The sequence below is a fragment of the Mastigoproctus giganteus genome, chromosome 13 (genome assembly GCF_048544385.1).
Source record: "Mastigoproctus giganteus isolate SK-2022 chromosome 13, ASM4854438v1, whole genome shotgun sequence".
NCBI lineage: Eukaryota > Metazoa > Arthropoda > Arachnida > Uropygi > Thelyphonidae > Mastigoproctus > Mastigoproctus giganteus.
Genome location: NC_143587.1, coordinates 4,570,650 through 4,594,374, shown reverse-complemented (window position 1 = coordinate 4,594,374; position 23,725 = coordinate 4,570,650). Strand labels below are relative to the sequence as shown.

Here is a 23,725-nt window from a genome sequence, read left to right as displayed (position 1 = left end):
TTCAGGATGTTGGGCACACACAGAAAAACGCTACCGCTGAACTGAACATCATCTCTTCGGGCGCCTTCGTTGACTTTTTTCAGTGAGGTAGTGATTACTTTGAATTAAAATAAAACTATTTTTGAGCCCCTTCACTTTGCGTTTTTTTTCATTGAACCACTCTGGGAACTTTGTATATGAATATAAGTTTTAACAAACAAAACTATGATACATGTGTATGTGGTTTCAAGAATAAAAGCGACTTATGCTAGAGGGGTGAAATAAAAACCGGACGTTAAAACGATTGTTAGGATGGTGTCGCAAGACTCTCACATGGCAGATAATCCGCTCTGAGCAGAAAGGACGTGTGAGATTATTATTATTATTCAATTTATTGCATATGCTTCACCCCTGAACAGCCTTCAGCTAAGGGGGTGCCTCTATAGATTTGTACATTATTACTTAGACAACAAACACAGAAGTCGTACATAAATTACGCATACATAAACATTAGTTTCTATACAATAATACTACAAATAACATCCAATACGAACAAATAAAGCACATGCACATATATACAGTGACACAGCAAAAGGTAGAGACATATAAATGCATACGTATCGCAATATATACAACTAACACATACAAACAAATAATAATTTAAAACAAATTAATTCTTCTCTGTAGAGGAGCAAAGTAGGATTAAATGGAGATTCCATCCTGAAGGAGATAATCAGGAAATTCTACAGTTGCATGTGGTGGTACATGTCCTGTATGAGATCTGTACGCTTTCTCATCACCGAACTTATGGAGATCTATCTTCAGGGTGTTGTACGTTTGGAGGATGTTAGACGGAAAAAATATTCTAAACATTATTAAATTCTGTAATAAGTTTCTTAGGGGAATCCACGCATCATTGCAAATGACGCGGAAAAGCCTAGGGCCTACAACAAGATTGTGGACATTTGGGGCGTCAAGACGATCGGTGAGGAGCTGACAGAGGTTGCGCAGATTTCCTGCATTGAGCAACCGATTCCAAGGGGTGCAACTAAGGTTTGCGTACATTATAGAACGCGAGATGGTGAAAGGATGGCCATTAAGACTGTTCAACCACCTTAAAATCCAGTATTCGATACCCATGAATTTTTTGATGTTAGTGAGAGAAGCAAAGGACCAGATCGTCGAGGTATACATGGGAATCGGAACAAAACTTGTTTGTATGTAGTGAGTGGCAAGTTTGTAGTTGTTTACTTCAGTAGGTTCCTCCAGTCTTATCGCCAACATTGCTGACAGAGTTTTTGCTTTAGTGCTGGCGAAGTGCCGTTGAAAGGTTTGGCCTTCATCCCAGGTGAGCCCTAGATCAGTGATGCGAGACCTTTCGGACCCTAATACCATTAATATAGATGTCTATGTTCACCGTCTTCTTTTTCTTCAGGTTGGTGAAAGACATTTGTGCTGACTTGGTCGGGTTTATGAATAGGCCAATATTCTCAAGGTAATCGATTAGGTCCAGTTCTTCTATTAGGGCAGTGGCATGGGCGTTGATTGCGTCACATTTGTCACGTGTTTCGACGAGATGAAGGGTTTTATATCATCTGCGTAAGAGCTGCAGTCGGGATGCGTAGAGAGGAAGGTCAAAAGCGACAGCAAAAAATAGGGCAAGAAGGACACCACCTTGGGGGACTCCTCTGTAGAAGACGTGGTTCGATTGAAAGGTCCTGTGTTCAACCCTCAAATGCCTTTGTTTGAAAATAGAAACGATGACTTTTAATAAGCTTTGTTCTGAAATGCCTTTCAAGTATTGCCATCAAGGCATTGATTGAGACATTATCAAAAGCAGCTTTCATGTCTAAAAAGATTACACCAATCTGTTCTTTGGTGTTCAGAGTCGTTTGGATCCGAAATAGGGTGTGCATTAAATTCGTCACAGTCGATCTCTTTGGAATCACAGTGTATAAATATGGAGGTCTTTGCTGGAAAAAATGCATGACAAGAATTGGCAGCAGAGTCTTCTCAAACAATTTTAATAAATTGCAGCTTATAGAGATGGGACGAAAGTCCTTTTTGTCTTTTGGATGTTTGACTTTAGGCACGGGTTTTACAATATAATGTTTCCATATTTCAGGGATAACTGCAGCTATTTGATATAATTCTATTATATCAAATAGCTGCAGTTATTTGATATAATTCTTCAGCCAGGATGGAAGTGGCCTCTGGCCCTGATCTTTCTAACAGAGAGTTCCATTTATACCTAGTGAGGTGTTGGAGAAATTATTTCTTGGTTTATGAAGGGTTTATATAAATATGTAGCAAGACCTCAATGATAAATGGACAGCTTACTTCCATGATGAAGAGGGGAAACATAACAAGGCCAGAAGTGGATTTATTTGGGAGACTATTTAATGCCCGAATTACGTTTTCTTTGGTTATGATGATTTCTGTAAGGAGAAGTCTGTTATCAAGATTAGTTCCAGATGGATTCATGCTGTTGATGTAATGAAGCCGCCGTAGCCTAGTGGTCAGGCGCGCGGGTTTTGTAATTTACCAGCCAACTGGTTTGTCTGCTTCAGGACAGTTAAACTTTAGTTCAGGATTTGTAGAGGTTCCGAAGGTACTGCTCGTCCATTCCCTAAATAAAGTTTCATCCATGGTTAAGTTGGAATTTTTGTGGTTATTGATTCTTTTAGACCGATTAAGCTTTCTAGAAATAGCGAAGTTGTACTCTTGGCGTTTGTGCTTTAAGAAACAGGCCCGTTCTTTTTTTGTAAACGATGTAGTCTTCAGAGGTTCTGGTTTTCTGCCATTTTCGGTAAGCCTTTTGTTTTCATATGAACACTATCTTAATGTTTTTCTTAAACCAACAGTTAGACAGATGTGTGATCCGAATCTCCTTAGACGCACCAACACAAGCTATTTGATATAATTCTTCAGCCAGGATGGAAGTGGCTTCGGGCCCTGATCTTTCTAACAGAGAGTTCCATTTATACCTAGTGAGGTGTTGGAGAAATTATTTCTTGGTTTATGAACTTGGCAGAAAAGACTCTTCTCGTAAACTGCGGGCAACATCCTTCAACCGAGAGACTAGAAAGATTATAGCGGGCATAAAATTCACAGTGCAATGGTTGATGGTCTGAATTGAAGAAGACGGTTGGCATGATAAGTTCTGCACGAGGTATGTTGTGAAAAATGAGGTCGAGTTGCTGATTTCCCCGAGTTGGGCGAATTTGATGGAGGGTGAAGGTCGAGCATATATAGCATGTTTACCAGAGAAGACCGAGCCGTTGAATACCTTGGCAGGGGCATGTTGAAGTCCCCTACGAGATTAGTAGAGACGTTGGGTTGGAGATTAGTAGTAATCCAGGCTCCTAGTCCCGTTATAACTTCTACGGTGTGTTCTGGAGGGAGATAGACAGTGCAGGCCTGTATTGTAATTTCATCGAGGTCAAGGATTACAGAGAGGGCTTCAAAGTTTTCAGAGCGACTTGAGGTGGTCCTCTGTACAGCAAAGGAATTTTTATATATGATTGCCACTCCACCGTCGCGGTGAATGGCCTGTCCATTACATTGAGCAGCATAGTTTAATGGGAAGCAAAGGATGTCAATAGATCTATTGTGGTTCAGCTAGGTCTCCATTAAACAAACAATATCATATTCTGCAGCAAGGAGAATAGACTGCAGTGTATAGAATTTGCAATTTATCCCTCTTATGTTATGAATGTAGTATCTGATAATTACAGATGCGGGTGTGGGTGGGGCACTCTGTAGTTGCTGTGCTTGAGTATTATTATGTCCCCTCTTGGCACGCGAGCTTTTCTTTTTTTAGAAAGTTTTGATTAGGGTATTTCGAGGCCACGGGTCCAAGCTGATTAGCGGTTGATTGGGATCGGCTGGCTTTTAGACAATGAAAGAGGCATAAAATACGTACCTCGTACGTATCTTATGCCTCTTTGTCTTACATCTACTTTGATGGAGCATTCCTTCCAATATATTTCTGTGATTGCCTGTAAAGTGGTTTTTGGATTTAATCTGGAGACAAAGATTTGCTTTCGAGTCTGTACAACCGTTATATTGTAGTTATATGCTGGGCAAACCATTCGTTGATTGGATTTTGGAAAATGTGTTATGTTCGAATGAAAGATGTCGAATGAAAAGCACAGAAAGTGAGAATAACTTCTGGCGAGAGGTTGATTGTCGGTGGAATGCGTGTGGCATTAGTGCTGGAAGTCGTATCGAAACGTTCTGCCCTCTGCTTCCACTGCCACTTTGGATTTTCTCTCGATCCTGCAGAGTTTTATCAAGAAAGATGCTTTGCAGTATGGCACAAATTTTTACGCCGCCGCCAGTAAATACAAGCGGTATCAGTACATTCCGCTTTAGCGAGACTGCCCCCGTCTCTCGGCGTCACCAAACGATACGCTTACGTGGTCTTAAATAAGGAAGATCGGTAATTAAACCGCTGGCTAATGAAGTGGGATTTATTTACCCGTTGGTGTAATGCACGTTGGGGGAAACGGGCATAAATTCGCGGATTGGGAGGCTTGGCTTCCCATCAGCTGGTGGCGACACCTGCCCGCACATTACCGACAACAAATTGAGTTCAGTGGCACTGGCGGTGTCTCTAACGGCCCCCGGCTGGGGAAGATGCCGAATGTTGACCATCCCTTCTCTTTGGCATTTGCGGACGGCCGCCGTTTAATTACAGTCCGATGTGGCTCCGGGGAAACGCCGGAAATGGATTCTAATGGCCTCGTAGTCCCGCGGCGTATTAAGGGGTCGAATTTCCCGAAACCTCAGAACAACTGCGGGCGAAACTCGCGCATTGTGAGCGATGCAAGTTCGTCTCATCGTGACCTCATTGCCGCGTTCGGTTTCTGGAGTAACCTGCGAACTCTAAATGTGTCGGCGGTGAGCGGCAACAAAACAAACGCAGCCATCGATCCCATTACGGCGTGCAGTTTGGGTCTCTTGACAGCGTGCCAAGAAAGAACAAAGTTTTAAGATTTCTTTTAATGGATATCCGAAGGGGTGGTATCCGTGAAGGTTCCTCCAACACGGACGTGGGGTGAACGCCTCTCTTTTGTGCGACACTTTGACAGTATGAAGACGAAGGCATACGTAGTTATTATTATTATTATTTATACGGTATTTATTTTATACATTTTTATTTTATTATTTTATTATTTATTTTATTATTTTATTATTTATTTTATATATTTTTTATTTTATTAAATTACTTATTTATTTTTATTTATTTATTTATCATATTTTTTTAATTATTATTATTTTATTTTTTTTATTATTATTTTTTTATTTTATTTGTTTGTTTTTATTATTTTATTTATTTTTAAAATTAATTAATTTAATTTTTATTTATTATATTTCATTTTTTATATTTATTTTTGTTTATTTTTTATTTTACTATTTTTATTTATATATATATATATATATATTTTTTTTTTTTTTTTTTTTTTTTTGCTGGCACTTGGGTCTGGGCAGCCAAAGTGCGGGAGTGGGATGCTGGCACCCACCTGTATTGGTTAGGTGGGCGCGAGATTATTGTTTTCACATACACCGTTAGTTGAATTGAGGCCCACCTCCACGTGGCTCAAGATGGACACCAGGCAGCAGTTACCCAGGCATTGACCGCTCCCTGGTAGCTATGGGGTCTGAACCAACACAAACAACACACACATTTGCTACACAAACATAACACAACATACGTATATTTAGGCCCTTTTACATAGTTTGTAAATAAGACAGTGTCCTAGATGGAGATGGACGTTAGTCTAGGAGCCACCCAACCACAATTACAAGCTTCTGCTATTTGGGCTCAAGAGTAAAAGCTGTTGGTGGAAACAGACATAAAACTGCTTGTAATCATGGCCTGATTTTGCAATTGTAAATAAGTTCTCATGGTGTCATCATCAGCCATTTTCAATGCACTGCAGGATGAAGGCCTCTCCAGCAACTTTCCAGTTCCTTCTTCCTTCTGTTTTGTGCAATGACCATCCATTTACTGCCCACGAATTCTTGAATTTCCATCTCCGTTGTTATGTTCAAGATTTTCTTTTAGCTCCTCGGGTACCATTCTGTTCTCGTGGTGTAGTCACAGTTTAATCTCTAAAACTTTTACATGTTTTGGGGTCCTCTAACTACTGTTTACCTGAATGAATATTTTTACACATCGCGTGTAAAAAGTTATCTTTGATTTGACGTTAATTAAAACCTTCTGTCCTAATCTACTCCATTCGGTTCATGATTGCAAATGTGAATCTCGCAGAGATGGATGCATTGCCACTCGTACGATTCAATCTCATGTTTTAAAGTGGACAACATCCAGCGAAATGAAAATGAGCGTGATGGACGATGTGCAGGTGCAAAAATTCGTCTTCTTCTTAAATATACCTTTCGCAGTGCGTTCTTCCCCCGACAGTGCCCTTCCGTTGGGAGTAAAAATGTACTCGGAAAACATGTGACCTCGGTCACCAAACATTTTAATTCCAGCAGTTTCTTTGCCATACTGGAGACTCGCAGAAACCGTTTTTGATTTGGAATGGTCCACTGAAAGAGAGAAGGGTGGAAATAGATGGCTGGCGCATGTGCATTAAAAAGTGAAGCCATCTCTGGGCTGTTTGCACAGCAAAGATAATCTGTTTCCCAGAATTACTGCCCCCCCCCCATCAGAAGGTTGGTGTGGTCCTTTTAAAAACATTCCCAGCTGCTTCCACCGCGATCTTCTTTCTCCAGCACCTCGTGAATTCATGAAACCCCGTTTAGCGGAGCGGCTTTTGGCGTTTTAATTTGGTTAAGAGTCACGCGCTTAATTAATAACGGAGTCACGCGCCTCATTTAGCACTTTCGGAAAGTGTTGATGAAAGAATCGTAGATGGAGAGCGTAATGAATAAATTAGCCGCGTAATCTTTATTACCACCCTGAGCGGGCGTGAACAGACCCCGATCCAGCGGAAGCCGGGCACGAAGCGATCATATCGAAAGCTGCCACACATCCCCGCAAAAGCGGCATCGTGCACGCGCCGTAAGAAGCTGAAGAAACACGTCGATGTGTGTGTGTGGATGGGCGGCTCCTAGAACATGTGTTCCTCTCCGCCTCGTTGCTCTGTTCCATTTTTACACAAATTCCGTCAAGGTAATGTTCTCATGTTCCTTCGTCTTCGCTCAAAGGCCCCTTTGGCGAAGTTCTGGAGTGCCTTGAAGTTGTCAGAATTTGACACCAAGCATTAGAGGTTGTCTTGAGCTAGTTGTGTGCTGTTGTTGGGTTAGTCCCGAAGTCTGCGTAGATCGCGTAGTCCAGGAGAACGTGTTGACAATTCTCTCTGGCACCGCAAGAGCACTGTTCTGTGTGATGGAGCCTGTCACGATGGTCCGTCAGTAGAGAGAGAGAGAGAGAGAAAATCTTTATTGTACAGTAAAGATACAGATACAATAATGTGCCCGCCACAGCCAGGAGGCCAGGGGCTTGACAATGATATAGGGTAATATAAAAATGGTTGGTTGGTGTCGTGTCCATTTGAAGTCAAATTGAGCCATGCGCTGATATCACTGCTTTAGCTAAGTCCACGATCTTTTCGTTATAAAGTTCTCCCTGAAAAGGGGATTCGTCCATGCTTTGCAAACTCGCCTGAATTGCAGGACAGCTGAAGATGTGTTCCGGAGTAAGCTGTTCTTTCGGACAGTTTCTGCAAAGTTTATAAGTTCTGGTACCATCCGCACTAATTTTCATACCTGCCATGTGTCGAGTTCTCAGTCTGGCAATGGTCTTAGTGATGTTCCTATTTGCATTAATCTCGCAGATTTGGTGATCAGTTTCTATATGTTTCTGTCTGAGTCTGTGTCTGGCGATGGCATTAGCATCATCTAGAGTTATGGTTTTTGAGGTGTTGTGATTTAAGTTTCTTGCCTCTTTTGCCAGTTTATCGGCCGCCTCATTTCCTTCTATACCCACATGCGCAGGCATCCACTGTAGTGTGCAGCTCTTTCCCAATTGATGAACTGTCTCCAAATGTCGGTGAATGTCCTGTGTGAGTCCTGTGCGTCCATGTTTTATTGCCAGCAGGGCCGCTCTTGAGTCGCAGAAGATTACAAGCCCTCTGGCTCTGTCTATGTCTCTTAGTGAAATATAACTATTTAGGGCCTCAAGGATTGCCCTTAGCTCACATGTAAAGTTAGAGGCGATGCTGCCTGCACCTATGCTTTGTTGCATTTTTGTAGTATTTGTCAGGGTGGTGTGTATGTCTGCTCCGCCCCTGAGGATTGTCTCGTCAGAGGATCCATCGGTATACATCTGTACTAAGTCACGCCTCGAATAAGTCTCAATTGTTTTGATTCCTATAGCTTTGACAATGGTCTCGATTTCTTTTTTTGTACAGTGTTCCACGAGATCCAAATTTATTGTGGTATTTTGGGGGATGCAAGATGGTAAGGTAGGCTCTTGAAGTATGTCATATTTTGTGAGTTCAAGATCAAGACTTTCTCTGATTTCCTTATCGTATTTCATGGTGGATGACCTTTTGAGTCTTGACCTGCAGTTCCAATTTATAAAGGTCCTACGGGAGATATGATCAATGTCTCTGCTGTTAGCCTTATTAGTGAATTTAATTGTGTGATATCTTCTTCTTTGATTGAGTGTCTGAAGGCCGCATTCCCGCTCTGCTTTGGTGTTGTTCGTAGACGAAACAGCCCCGATGATTATTTTGGCTGCTCTTGCTTGGATCCTGTCCAGTTTTCCAAGTGCAGACTCAGAAGCATGAGGCATACAGAAAGGTAGGATACACAATGGTTTCCAGATATCTGATTGTGGTTCTTGCGTCTGTGTTATGAAGAAGATGTTGACGGGCAATCCAGCGCATTCGGTTGGTCTTGCGTAGAACACATTCGATGTGACAGTTGAACCTAAGGTTTGGGTCGAAGGTTACACCGAGATCTTTGTGTTTAGTAACACTTGGAATAACTGCACCCTGCAGTGAGGGTTGTATGGATGTGGGACACTTCTTCAGAGAAAAAACCATAATAACGGATTTTTGGGGGTTCAGTTTGAGACCGAAATGGTTGAGATGGCTAGAGAAAGCTGTGATCTTATTACAGATTTCCGATGTGATCACTCCCCTGTCGACTGATGGTGGTATTTCCGTTAGAAAGAAGAAAATCTTTATTGTACAGTAAAGATACAATAATGTGCCCGCCACAGCCAGGAGGCCAGGGGCTTGACAATGAAATAGGGTAATATAAAAATATGTACAGTATAAAAATTTGTGCAGTATAAAAGATTACATAACAATTAAAAACGTAGCATTAACCATTCAATAGATATGAGTATGTACATAGATGTGAAGCAGACAGTACACCAAGGTATGTACACGTTCATATGTACAAAGCACATATTTAAGCATATTCACACAAGTCAGAATATTTCACAGTGCCAAATTATTGTTCGGTATTGCATTTTCTTGTGAAGACAGTTCGTCGATTTGCCTGCGACGTGCCGTTATGCGCCTCATAGGAGATAGCAGATGGAGATATCAGTATGAGTCGACATCAGGGGCCAAACAAAAGGGGAACAAGTTCGGCCAACGAGCGCCTGTAATTGCGATCAGAAGCGAATTTCTGCAGGTCAACTCCGATCATTAGCAGGGCTTGTACTATCGGAAGTACTTGTCCAGGTAGGAATCTGTCACTGATCTTCAGCCTGTTCCGTTGTAGCTGAAGAAGAGGGGTGGCTCGTAAGGACGGAAGTGGAACATGCCACTGGCATATATCCCAGAAGTCAGGGGAATTGATTTTTCCAACCAGCATTTTGACTGTGGTCGCAGTTCTCCTCATGCTGATTATTTGAGGCAGCCGCGGGACTTTATATCGTCGGCGTAGGTAATGACATTATCTCTGTTACACACAAACGGAATAAGGAGGGCGGTATAAAGGTTGTTTCCAGTGCAGGGGAGAACCATTTCTGGACTGCTCTGGCTGCCATGTAGGTCACATCCGGTAGGAACTGTTTGGTAGCTGCCCTGAGCGAGGTCTCATCCCAGCGTGTCTGCCACAGCTTTATCAGCTCTTTGTAGCAGCGGGTAGTTTCTGTTTTGGTATCCATACTCAGGTTGGTTGTGATGCCGAGAAACGTAGTTGGAATGCTTTTCCTTATCCGGAATTTCAAGTCTCGATAGGCAACATTTATTTATTTATTTATTAAATCTGTTTATTGCTCTGCCAAAGAGCCACCCCCTGGACAGCTAGAAGCTAGGGGGGGTGATATTACACACAGAGGTTAAGACAGGGACATGTGCCTGGCGGTTACATGGGGCCCATGTATGCCTAACCCGACAGGTACAGAACTTAGTGTTTATTATTTTACATAATTAACAGAATTAAAGGATATTATTTTCTCTAAATTGCTATAAATTACATAAGCATGAGGGAAATATACAAAATATAAAGAAATGAGGCAATCCTTCACCGGTTGTTACACGTGGTATCTCTTCAATTCTTCAATCTTGAACGTAATAGTGCAGCCAGGCGTCTTTGGAGTAGTAGATTCTAAGTAAGAGAGGACCAGTGATGGCTTCACCTATCTTTAACGGGATGCATTGTGGTGGCATTTTCCTTCTGGTGGCGTGTCATAAGTATATGTTTGTATATGTGTCCTTTGGTCGCATGAAGGTCGAGTGGCAGCGCACCGGCCAGCACTTGCAGGGCCGGGGTGGACACTGTCCTGCACATAGTGTGCATAGTGTTAGGGTCAGGCGTCACCTGTGATTTCTCACATCTGCGCCATATGTACTCTGTGAAGAAATACAGTACAGAACTACTGTAAAAGCCAGAAAAGTGTTGTCTGTTGTATACGACATATTGCGTTGGGTTCTGTTGGGTGTCCTGGCATTCGGCCTCAGGGCCCCTGGTGGGATCCCACGTTGCCCGCACACACCGCTAGGGGGTAGCCAGGCTGCCCTTTATTCTCTGGCTGGTCTCCGCCTGGGTCGCCTAAGCGTCCTGGACGAAGACCAAGTTAAAAAAAAAGGAAGAGAAGAGAAGGCCTGGGGAAGAGGAAAGGGGATCTGAATGTGAGAAAAAAAAGCTAAAGTGGATAGATAGAGAAGGCAGTCCACCCGAGTAAGGCGAAATAGGGGATGGGGGAGAGGTATTAAAAGTCACAGGGGCAGGCGCCACTGTGCGAGTGCCAAAGGCCAAGCTCTCTCTGCCGACTCCCACTCTCTGGGAGTCTGCTTTCCGAGGAGTGGCAACCATGATGCCAGCATAGTATTTTAATATTCAGTCTTACTCTTTAATCAGTTAGGAAAATGCTATCCGACCCCAGTTTGTGTTTGCATTTGAGGGTCGTTGTTCTGAGCAGCTCTAAGTTCAGCAAACTTTGCCCGTCTGATGGTAAAGACAGCTTGCGCGTAACTCGTTAAGGCTTTGTATGTCGTTTCATTCTGAAGCAGGTATGTTTCATGATTACGAGGGTTCTCCTGGATTTCAGTTAAAAATTTGAGCCTACAATCATCGTAAGCAGGGCACTCATACATGAGATGCCCCCATGATTGCTCTTCGCCACAGTGGCAGAATGGATTGCTTTCAATTCCCATTGCTGTCAATTTTTGTTGAAAGGGCCCATGTCCTGTGATCAGGAATGTAACTTGCAGACCAGGTGAAAACCAGGAAGGAGACTTTGGGAAAGTCATGTCAATGGATGGGAGGAATCTTCTGGTAATTTCTCCTTTGGGCGTGGTTTCCCATGAATGCTGCCAAATTCCTTGAAGGTGTGTGAAGATACGTTTCCTTTCTTGTTTCAGGTCACTCGTAAGCTGCAGTTGAAGATTTAACAACTGTGTCGGAATTCCCTTCTTCAATCGATGGTAAAGGCCCCTTTTAATCACCTCAAGATAGAGTGGCAAACATCCAATAATAACCTGTAGGGCAGGGGTGCTGACATGCGACATGCCCTGCAGATATACAACAGCATGAATCTTTGTATTGAGTCAAGTTTACGCTTGTTCTTTTCCAGGATGGCCTTTGTACACCAAACTGAGGCTCCATAACCCACAATTTGGAGAAACGCCGCTTTATAGATGAGAGACAAAGCTTTTTGCTTCAAACCGCAGTCCGCTCTGCTGACTCTTCTTATCATGGCCGTATATGTTCGGATTTTTGTGGATAAGTACTTCAGTTGAGAGTGACAGGTAAGACTGGTGTCAATGTAGATTCCCAGGTATTTGACTTCTGTGTAGAGACGGATGGGGATATTATTTAACTTCATTGTTGGAGGCCTGCGTATTTGTATTTGGCACGTGTTTGGACGTGTTTTTGGACGTGTTTTTGGACGTGTTTGTAGCTTTCCCTTGAGGAGAATCGATTTTGTTTTCTCACCAGAAATTGAGAGGTTATGGAGTGCTGCCCAGTTTTGGAGCTTTTCCAGAGCTGTATTTGCTTTTGCTTCCAGTGCCGCTCTTGTGTCAGCTTCAACCACCAGGACAAGATCATCAGCGAAGGCCAAGGGTCTGGCCCCACCCAGGTCAAACCCCAGGAACCCGTCCAGAACAATGGACGAGAGGAATGGCCCAAGGACAGAGCCCTTGGGGCAACCCCGGTGAACGCATCTTGTGATAGTCTGGTATTTGTTTACAACTTGTAATTTTCTATTGCTGAGATAGGATTTTAGACTGTTGTATAGGTTTTTGGACGTGTTTGCCTGCCGAAGCCTCCGGAGAACACTGGGCCACCACAGTCGATCGAACGCACCAGCAAAGTCCACCATGATGGCTAGAGTATACTTTGAAGTTGTCTGTGTGGCCTGGGTAATCAAGTTGTGTCTAGCGTCTTCGGTGCTGGAGCCTGTCTTGAATCCAAACTGAAATGGTGAGGTGAGTTGCTGATCAGTATAGAAGGTGGAGAGGCGATACAGCTGAAGTCGTTCTAGAAGCTTGGCCAAAACGGAGAGCAGAGCAATTGGTCGGTAGGAGGCAGGAAGTTGGGAAGGTTTATCTGGATTTTTCAGAATCAGCTTGAGAGTAGCAGTGTTCCAGGGTACATAGAAAGTTCCTTCAGCAAGGCACCTGTTAAAGAGGCTCAAGTGTGTGTGGTGAGGTAGCTTTCAGCGAATTTCTTGACTACGTCGACTTCGAGTAAGCTAGCACCTGGCATTTTGCCATCTTTCATTTTAGCCAGAGCCATATTCATCTCTAACATAGTGAAGGACGGTTCCGTAGCCTCTGGCTGATAATCTTGATTACCGTTGATGAACTGCTGTTGCTCCAGTGACATCGCTGAAACTTCAGTAGGGTAAATGGAATCAAGAATATTGTTTATTGAGTCAGACCAGGTAAAGGTTGAAGAGCCATGCGGTTTGAGAGTTGTAACTAAGAACTTCACCTCTAGGCGGCCTATTAGTGACGATGCGGAACACGATGCCCCATGGGTCTTCATTACCAATAGTGGAGACTAGGGTGTGCCATGACTCCTTCTTACACTTACGAATTTTCTTGGTGTACATGTTTCTAACCACCCGATATGCCTCCCGGACAGCTTCAACCTCATGTGGGAGAAGATGGGCACGCGCACGTTGGTATGTTTTCCTGGCTTGTTGTGCCCTCTTTCTTAAGTCCCGAAGGTCTGTATTCCACCAGTGGACAGCATAGCAGTATGGCCTCCTACGCGGAATGGACAGATCACAGGCACTTTTGATGATGGCAGCAATATTGCGTACACAGTGATTCGGCGAGAGTGAAGCCGGTAGAGGAACATCATCCGGTAGCTTCTGGACAGTTCCACAAGGAAGCGTTGCCAATCCGCTTTTTTGGTGTTATAACGCACAATGTCCTTTGGAATCGATGCGGCGCGTTGGACAGAGCGAACAAGGGAGAATGTGATCGCTCTGTGGTCTGAAGTGGTTCGGGACTCCTCGACCGTCCAGCTGGAAAGTTTGTTGGCTGTCAGGCGTAGCCATTGTGATATCAATTTCGCTCTCCCAGAGTGGACCACTGTAAGTGGGAAGATGTCCTGGGCGGTTTAATATTTGGAAGCCTAATGTGAGAATAAGGTCTTCAAGTCTTGAGACATTTCTTAGGGCATTCCTCTCTGGTGCCTGACTGTGCCAGAGTGGCGAGCGACAGTTTGAGTCCATGCCTATCAGTAGCTGCCCACCCGGGAGGAGCTGGAGTGCCATTTTAACAGAAAGATCGCAGCAGTGATGTCTTCACCTGGATGGCTGTAGAGAGAGAGAGAGAAGTCGAACAGTGATCCAAGAGATGTCATGATTTGGGCACAGGCACTGATGGAAGTGCATACTGGGGTATTCTTGGTTGCTGCGGTGTCAGGGTTTCTGATGATAATCGTAGCCCATGGTCATTTGTACTGTTTTGCACACTCTGTAGATGGCGAGCAACATTAATCGCTGGATTGAGCCGAGCTTGTTCCTCATCTTGTCACCCCCATGGAGACAACAGATTTTGGCAGAAAACCTTCTTACACTTGCCAGACTAATCACAAGACGACGCGACGCCCCTGAAATTACTGATTTAATAAAAACTCCACGCATTGCCGGAAGGAATCAAATGGACCCAAGGCTCCCACTCACAATCAGCTTGAACACCTGAAAGGATTGAGACGCATGTTCCCAGGAAACACGATAGATTTGATGAACAATCTAGCCATCGACCTGGATAGATTCTGCGAGCAGCATTCATACAGACGTCAGAAGATAAAGGACACATATGCAAATGTACACTTATGAGACGCCACCAGAAGGAAAATGCCACCACAATGCATCCCGTGAAAAATAGGTGAAAAGGAAAATAAAGTGAAGCCATCACTGGTCCTCTCTCTCTTAGAATCTACTACTCCAAAGACGCCTGGCTGCACTATTACGTTCAAGATTGAAGAATTGAAGAGATACCACGTGCAACAACCGGTGAAGGACTGCCTCATTTCTCTATATTTTGTATATTTCTCTAATGCTTTTGTAATTTATAGCAATTTTGAGAAAATAATATCTTTTAATTCTTTCAATTATGTAAAATTATAAACACTAAGTTCTGTACTTTTCGGGTTAAGCATACATGGGCCCCATGTAACCGCCAGGCACATGTCCCTGTCTTAACCTCTGTATGTAAATATCCCCCCCCTAGCTTTCTGCTGTCCAGGGGGTGGCTCTTCGGCAGAGCAATAAACAGATTTAATAAATAAATAAATAAATAAATAAATCTTTACCAGTCCCACAGGTTGAAACCAGGCACCAGCCGAATAATCACAAATTGGAAGGAAAACTTTATAATAAAGTGATAGGGGTCGTCTGGATAATCCCTGTTCATTTCTAGTAGTTCTGACTATATCTGCAGAGAATTTTTTAATCTTGGTGCTTAGATGAATCAAATGAGGTAGTAAACTTAGCTTGTGGTCAATAATGATGCCCAGGACCTTAGTCTGCGTGCCTGCAATTTTTACCTGTGGCGGGTGCCTGAGGTCCAGTTTCCCTCTGAACAACATCATCTTGGTCTTCTTTGGGTTTAAGGTGAGTTTGTTTGTGACGGCCCAGGATTGAATGTCAGCTAGGAGGTTCTAGCTGACATTCAATCCTGGCCTTCACTTCAAGGGCTCTTCGGGAGTGGCCGGAAACAACAGTTGTAACATCGTCGGCAAAGGCTATAACTTTTGTATTTGGGAAGGTGCGAGAGAGCCAGTTCTGTATAACCACATTCCATACAAGGGGCCACCAGTACAGGAGCCCCGTGGACACCGTCGACTGATACTTCTCTTGACCTGTTGGAATTTGGATTGCAGGAGGACCTCTCTACCAGAGAAGTAGCTACTTATGAACTTGTACAGTTGGCGTGAGCAGGCAGCTGTGCGGAGCCGTGCCAGGGCACTGTCCCGCCAGACAGTGTCGAAGGCCCACTCAAATTCCATGAAGACAGCTAGTTAGAATTTTGCTGCAGAGCTTTAAATGTGGAGAACAAGATCGAAGAGGGCCTCCTCGCAGGACCTCCCAGGGGTGAAACCGTATTGGTGAAGTGAGATGAGCTCTGTTATGATCTCCAGCAGTCTTCGTGGGATGGAGTGGCTGCTACAGATGATCCTGAAATTGCGACGAACTTCTTCTTTGAGTATATCCTAAATAGTTACAAAAAATGCGCGTCATACATCAGGATCCCAGGGAATAAAAAGACCACTAGGCCAAGATGGAAATTATGCCCATTTATGTCAAACAAAATTTGTAACATGCTAAAGAAAAGGGACAAACTTGCAAGAATTGCTAGAGAAACAGGAAAGGAGGAGGATAAAAACAAATACACAACGTACAGAAACAAAGTCACCGACAGTATTAGGTCGGAGAAAAGGAAATATTATAGTTCCCAACTTAAAGGCGTCATCACAAGCAAGGAAAAGTGGGCAGTCTTGGACAAGCTACTACCTGGAAGAAAAACGAAACCACAGAGCTACGTTGGAGATGTAGTTGAGAACGAGGTACTCATTTCGGATGACCAGGAAAAAGCAGCAGCATTCCGTAATCACTTTATCTCAAGCGTGAATAACCTTTTTAAAGACGAAGTTGACTCTAGAGATAATGCAACGAAAGAATCTGTCAAGCACTCAATGAGGAGCTCTTTTTTCCTCGCTCCGCTCTCAGATCAAGAGATTTTAGAAGCAGGACATCAATTAAAAGAAAAGGGAGCCCCTGGCTTTGATGAAATATCTCCTGCTCTGCTGAAAAAGGTCCTTAATTCAATTCTAACACCACTGAAGTATATTTACAATCTTTCCGTTCAATCTGGTAAATTCCCGTCTCAATTCAAAAAAGCAGTCATTGTTCCTGTTCCTAAGGGGAAAAATTGTAACTCTATCAACAATTTTCGTCCAATAGCTCTACTCTCAGTTTTTGCAAAATTATTCGAAAAAATTCTTCACGGCAGACTCATGGGCTTCCTGGAAGTCAATCAGCTTATCCATCAACAACAGTACGCTTATCGTTCAAAAAGATCCACTGACCTGGCAATTGTTGACTTCTGCTCCAGGATCACGGACTGTCTTGAAAAGGGTCACTATGCAATAGCACTGTTTCTAGACCTATCAAAAGCTTTTGACTGCATAAATCATAATATCCTACTCAACAAGCTCAACAATCTTGGCTTGAGAGGAAAAATTAACCTTCTCCTTGAAGACTACCTTAGTGATAGGCCATTTGTCGTTAAAACAAACCAGTCTTTTTCAGACATTTCTTATTTCTCTAGGGGAGTACCTCAAGGCTCACTTCTCGGACCGATCCTATTTGTTCTTTACATTAATGAATTTCTCTCTCATCTTCCATCTTCCCACCTAGTAGCGTATGCCGATGACATTTCCATTCTAATCACTGATAAAGACCCTAACCAACTTCAATGCAAGATCTCTGCCCTGCTCTCTGAAATGCATAGTTGGCTTCAAAAGAATCAGCTGATACTAAACCCAGAAAAATCCAAATATATGGTGTTTAGGACGAAAAATAAACCATTGAATATTGATTTCGAAATAACATACAAAGGAAAACAACTGGAAAGGGTGAATGATACCAAGTTTCTAGGAATCTGGCTAGATGACAAGCTGAGTTGGGATAAACAAATGATCGCCTTACGAAAGAAAACTTCGTCACTAGCAGGAATACTCGCCCGAGCCTCTGCCTGGTTACCTCCTTCCCTTCTCAGACTAGTATTCCTTTCCTTAATACAGCCTCACTTCACATATGGAATTATCTCATGGGGTATGACCAGTCAATATAACCTTAAGAGAATCAATTCAATTGTCAATCGATGTGTTCGTTCAATTTTGGGCCTTCCCTGGAATGCATCGGTGACTTCGAGATATAAGGAAGCGAGACTCTTAAGCATCTACCAACTGATACAAAAAGCTGAGGCGGTCTTTGTCTACAATGCTTTGAAGACACCGAACTTTCCTCCTCTCTTCAGATCCTTTTTTATAACAATAGAAGAAGAAGAAATAAGATATAATTTAAGAAATGAAGCGAACCTGAAGGTTCCGCTTTTCAGAAAAGCCATAGGCCAGAAAAATATAAAATACAGAGGCGCAAAAACCTGGAATAATCTTCCTGAAAACATCAAAAATGCCATTTCACTAAACAAGTTCAAGAAGCTCCTGACTGAACACATCACCAGGGAGGTCTGATCTGAATCACCTTCCACTCAACTCCTGAACTTTCCACAATGCATACCAGTTTGGAAATTGTGTAAACAAGTTGAAGGAATAGCTGTCATAAATTGTAACATTCTATGCAATTATTTCATAATTTTTCTTTCATACTTGTTATTGTAAAAGTACTCACAATGTAATTATAAGTATGTACTGTTGTTAACCACGCGACATGTGTGGTTGGTTTACGTAGTCTCGGTAATGGAATGTAGAAACATGTCCGATTCATGGTGTATCTGTTTTTATTGTTATCTTTTTCAAAGGGAACACCCCCTAAAAAGCCTCTGGCTTATGTGTTCTCCCTCCCTTCTTGCTGTTATCTCCCAACAATTGTAACACAAAATAGGGATAAATAAATTATCAAATTATCAAATTATCAAATTTCTAAGAAGCGTATTGTAATTCACTGTGCTATTAATCTCTCTAGGATTTTCCCCAAGTTTGCTAGGAGGGCTATAGGGCTAAACGCACGTCGGTCCATCAGTGTTTTGTTTGGCTTCTTGATGAGGCGCACAAGTGCCAGTTTATACACTCTGTGGAAAGTACTTTCTTGTAAGCATATGTTAAACAGCTGTAGCAAGCGAAGTGGTCTGATTTTGCAAAAACGGAGACTGAATTCGTATTCTATAAGATCAATACCGGAGCATTTTTTAGGATTAATCTTCTTGAGTGCTGCTTTTAGCTCGTCCAGAGTGAAGGGATCAGTTTCCTCCCGTGGGATGTACCGCTTATTGGCTTGCCGAATCTGTATGTGTTCGTGGAGGTCGACCTGGCGATCATCAGGTGGGAAAAGTTTGTCCAAAATTAGATTGGCTGAATTAGTTGTTTCATGTGTGTCATCCAGAACTGTGGAGTGGATTTCCGTAGAAAAGGGTTTGTCCCGTATTATTTTATAGGCCAGTCCTCATGGGTTACTCGTATTTGTGCCGTTAACAAAGTTTTCCATGTCGCTTTTTTTCGTGTCGCAATTTCTTTTACTTATCTATTCTTTGTGGAGATGTACGTTCTATAAAGTTGCGCAACTTCCTGTGGGGGCAAGTCTCTGTGTCGCTGGAACCTCCTTCGAGCTGTGTGAACTTCTCTCCTAAGCAGAGTGAACTCGTGTGTCCACCATTTGGCAGTTGCTGGATGGAATCGTTTATTTCTCGCAGATTTGTAGGCTGCCTTAATAATGGTGTTCTGATCAGCTCCTCTGCATGTTGCCCTCTATGCACAGTTGGTTGGGGTTCCCTCCACGATGGACCTATCAAAAGTTTTGTGTGTGTATGTGTGCACACGCCGAGTGAACAAACTCTCCCGCAAATCCACCGAAACCTTTGACCATTAAAAATATTTTTCTTCATCACCCACACCACCAAATTGGGGTTTCCGTAAATTAAATGAACGAACAACCGCGGGGTTATCGGGCGCAAAACCAGCGGGGTGTAGTGCGACGGGTGTGCGGCAAAACTCTTCCGCCGTACGATCGACCCTTTGCTTTCGGTGATTGCGGACGCGTACCAACGTGGTGTACAACTACACGCGCCATCAACAGTTTGGGTGTGACGTCACTTACGTTTCTTTTACCGAAGATTTACGTGGCCCAAACTGCAATGGGCCATCGGCAAATCAACTGCAGCCTCGCGCGCCATTCTGCAACCCACACCAACGGATATTCGCGGGGTGGCAAGAAACGCTCCGCTGACACTTATTAAAGCGCACTTCGATGCCAGCGAGAATTGGAGGAATTCCCGCTGTCCAGTGATCCGCGTGCTGCGACAGAAGCCCGCCAAGGAAGAAACAAAGGTTTGATGAAACCATCGGGAAGATATTGGATGCGTCGGAGCGAACATCCACTCACTGAATAAATCCCGCAGCGCGAAAGACTGTTCGAGTTGGCTTCCGTATTATGACCTTGTACCTCGCATCATCGGATCAGGGACAACGTTATAAATCGCGCGTCTCGTGAAAAAGCTCGGTGAGGGGGCTGCTCTTTTATAGGTTTTGCAAAGAAACGTTGTAAAAGGAAATTGGAACCATTCCTCCAGACACGGTGCCGCCATCTAGTGGCGTTTATTATTAATACTTTCTCACTTCTCTACTTAACGGTTGACACAAATTCGAGAGATTTCTCTGGCGTCACACAAAAAGAAAAAAAAAAGCCTAGAATGGAGCACTTACGCGAAGGATTGCTCGATGTTGTAGATCGTAGGTTGGTTGAGGAAGTCCAAAGCTGTAGGAGCGAAGTTGGTGATGGCTTTGTAAGGCTCCAATAGCTCGTCTATGATGTAAAGCAACTGATCGCCGCCTTCTGAACCTTGAAATTTTACTTCCCGTAGGATTTTGGCGTTGTTCGCGAAGTACTCCTGCAAAGAGAGAAAGAAAATTAGGTCGGAACAGGAAAATAAGAAATAAAGATGGGAAAAGGATGAGCGTGCGAAGAAGAAAATGTGATTTGCTTTGAAATAAGTCTATTATTCAATTTCCGTTATACCGTAGAATCTACGAGACATTTAGGCCAAATTGTACGGTCCAATTTACCCCAAAGATGGCCATTTGAGTTGAAGTCTGGCATTGTGCTGGCCAATGTGATGATCCGATGACGTTCTCTTCAGACCACGCATTCACAATCGTTGCTTTGTGGTATGAGGCGCTTTCGTGTTTGAAGGTGGAAAGGCAACTTCGATAAAATTGTCCTCACAATTGACCGCAATGTTAATTTGGATTTCCTACGCTACCAGGGAGAAACCAACACCTGCAGCCTAATACCCGTCTCTAGCCAACGATGTCTGCCTGGTTCTATTGTCTGCGCAATTTATGCACAAAATCCCACATCCACTGGAGATACTGCAATACCAGTGGATTCCAGTAAAAAAAAAAAAAAAAAAAAACTGAACCCAGCTGCACATACCCGGGCAATACCAGCAAAAGAAAAAACTAAAAATCATGGACATACCAGAATTTACATATATAAAATTCTGTTACATCCCAGGAGTGATTCTAAATGGGAATTTACGTCTTCTGAAGGTCATCTCATGGGTTTCCGTACATTTCTAAATGTTCTTCGGTAGCAGCTGTCTTCATTTGGTATAAACTTCAGCAGACTTTTGTGGGTTGTGAAGAAGAATATTCACATATTGACATCTTCATCAGACAGAGAAGGGATGACATTGTTGTTGTTACTGTAGTGGGGTTTTATGAGCATCAGCGACTAAGGACACGTGGCAACGTGTATACTATCTGTAAATTGTGGGTGTTCTGCGGTCGATTATCTGTTTGCCGGACTAAAAACCCGAATTTCCGGGAGAAAAAACCACGCTACCCTCGCTTCAGACCGACTAACTGAGCCACGTTCTGGAAAAGGCCCATAATAATCCTTCACGTCATTGACGGGACTCGAACTCAGGTTTTTTTCCCACCGGGTGTGGGGAAGACGGATCTACGAGAGAATTATTTGTGCCTCGTAAAGAAGACAAGATAGTAAAATGTGCGATGAAGAGTCATCTGCACCACTGTTTGGGATAACACACTCGGGTTTCTCCAAGTATTGAAGTCGCCTCGCCCACAGGGTACTCATTCTTTTGATCGTCTAGAGCAGAGGTGTCCAACCTTTTTCCTTACAGGGGCCATATTCAAAGTTAGATTTGTTTCGCAGGCCGCACTGAGTGATTCGAGAAAAATTAGTGTTACATTTCCATATCTTGTTGCATGGAAGTTTCTATTCCCAGGTTACAGTGTTTTATTTTCAGGCTATATAAAAAAAATAATAATAAATGCAAATTCCCAAAAAACTTTTACGTGCAAAAAGTCTATATGTCAGTGATTTATTTTTTACATTTTATTAAAATTATAAACTATAAAAATATGACTTCCTTTCGTTTTGTAAAAAAATACTTTAGTTTAAAAATACCTTACTTTTGCTTTTAAATGTCCACTTTAGAAAATTTAAAACCTGAAATGGATTTCAATATTAAGATAAATAAATAAATAAATAAATAAATAATTAATGATACACCTAAAATTGAAAATATTCGAAATTGTTACTAAGTACAATATACAATAATATTTACTGAACGAAACTTAACATTGGATGTTTTTAGATAATTCTTCAAAATTTGGTTGAAACTTTGTGACGCCAATTCTCGATTCGGAATGGTGATGCTCATCTGTGATTCTGTTTCTTTTTAAATATTTATTTGATTTCATGCGTGAAAAAAATTTGCCCGCAAACACGTTGATCCGAACAAAGTAACCATTTTCGTGGCATTTTCTTTTATTAGCGGAAAATCTTCAGATGGGAGAGCCTTGTAGAATTCAAGTAGTTTATTTTGGCAGTCCATATGCTTATTTTTGAGCCATGTTTTTGGCTTGAAGATCAACTTAATAAATTTTCTGTTTATACTCCGGGACGACCAGTCAGAGGAGTTCACAAGATAGACAGAATACAAGAAACAGCACCGTATTCAGTAGTCACGGGCTTGAACCCCGGTCACTCAAGGAACGTGTAGTTATGCACCCCGCGCGCCTGACCACTAGGCTACGGCGGCCTTGAAGGTCTCCAGTTGATCAACCCGGCTTGCATCTTGAAGGTTTCATATTGCAAGCCGGGATTGTACTTTCCAGCCATAGAAGAAAATGGATTCTCAAACAATCTTATGTCTTTTTTTGTGGATCTCATATAACAGCAAATCGACTTTCAAACTCGTCAAACAGTAATTGTAATAACGAGAGGCAACGATTCGTGGGAAATATTTTTCTCTTTTAGCAAGGTACAACATTCAAAGTGAACTAAATTGTCTCGCTCAATTTGGTTGTTGTTGTCATGGGAGTTTAATGGCGCATAAGCTACTATGGCTATAATGCGCCTCTCAATTTGGGATTTTAATAAGAACAACTTATTCTGAAATGATTTGACGTCACCATACAAATTGAAGACCAATTTTCTTTTCCCTTGTAATTTTAAATTAAGAGCATTTAAATGACTAGAAATGTCTATAAAAATTGCACGATCAAACAGCCACTTCGTATTGGATACTTGTTTTTTGGTTTCACGTTTTATATCATAAAAATATCGATTTTATGACGCAGTTTAAAAATAATTAAAGATAACACTTTGCCACGACTAAGCCACTCAATGAATTGTGTAAAATTACATCTTCGTATTCAGCTTCAGCTTATGAAAGAAACTGTTGAAACATACGGCGATTAAGATCATGTGATCTTATAAAATTTACCGTTGAAATAACCACATTCATAACGTGTTGGAGATCCAATACTTTCCCACAGAGAGCTTCTTGATGCACAATGCAGTGAATTCCAATCGAAGGTTCAGCTCCGATATCCAGCATTTTCTTGGTTATTCTCCCCATAAGCCCAATGTCTTTACCAATCATATTTTTTGCAGTTCTCAGTTTTGACTCCTACCAGCGTTTTAATATTTAATCCTAAATTTTCAAAAAGATTTTCACCTGTAGTTGTTCCGTGCATATTCTGTAGATCTTCACCTGGTACAAAATTATCATCAATTCCGCGTATAAAGATAAGGAGTTGGGCTGTGTCATTTACATTAATGCTGCCATCC

The 23,725-nt window shown here is 42.4% G+C and overlaps 1 protein-coding gene across 1 annotated transcript in view; it reads right to left on the bottom strand.

Annotated features, from left to right (window-relative positions):
- The window catches only part of LOC150075725 (fasciclin-1-like), a 315,668-nt gene that overhangs the window by 41,412 nt on the left and 250,531 nt on the right, over positions 1-23,725 (bottom strand). The window contains exon 4 of the mRNA XM_090388130.1: positions 20,326-20,510. Within this exon, the coding sequence (XP_090244256.1) occupies positions 20,326-20,510 (185 nt within the window). The remainder of the gene's footprint in view (positions 1-20,325; positions 20,511-23,725) is intronic.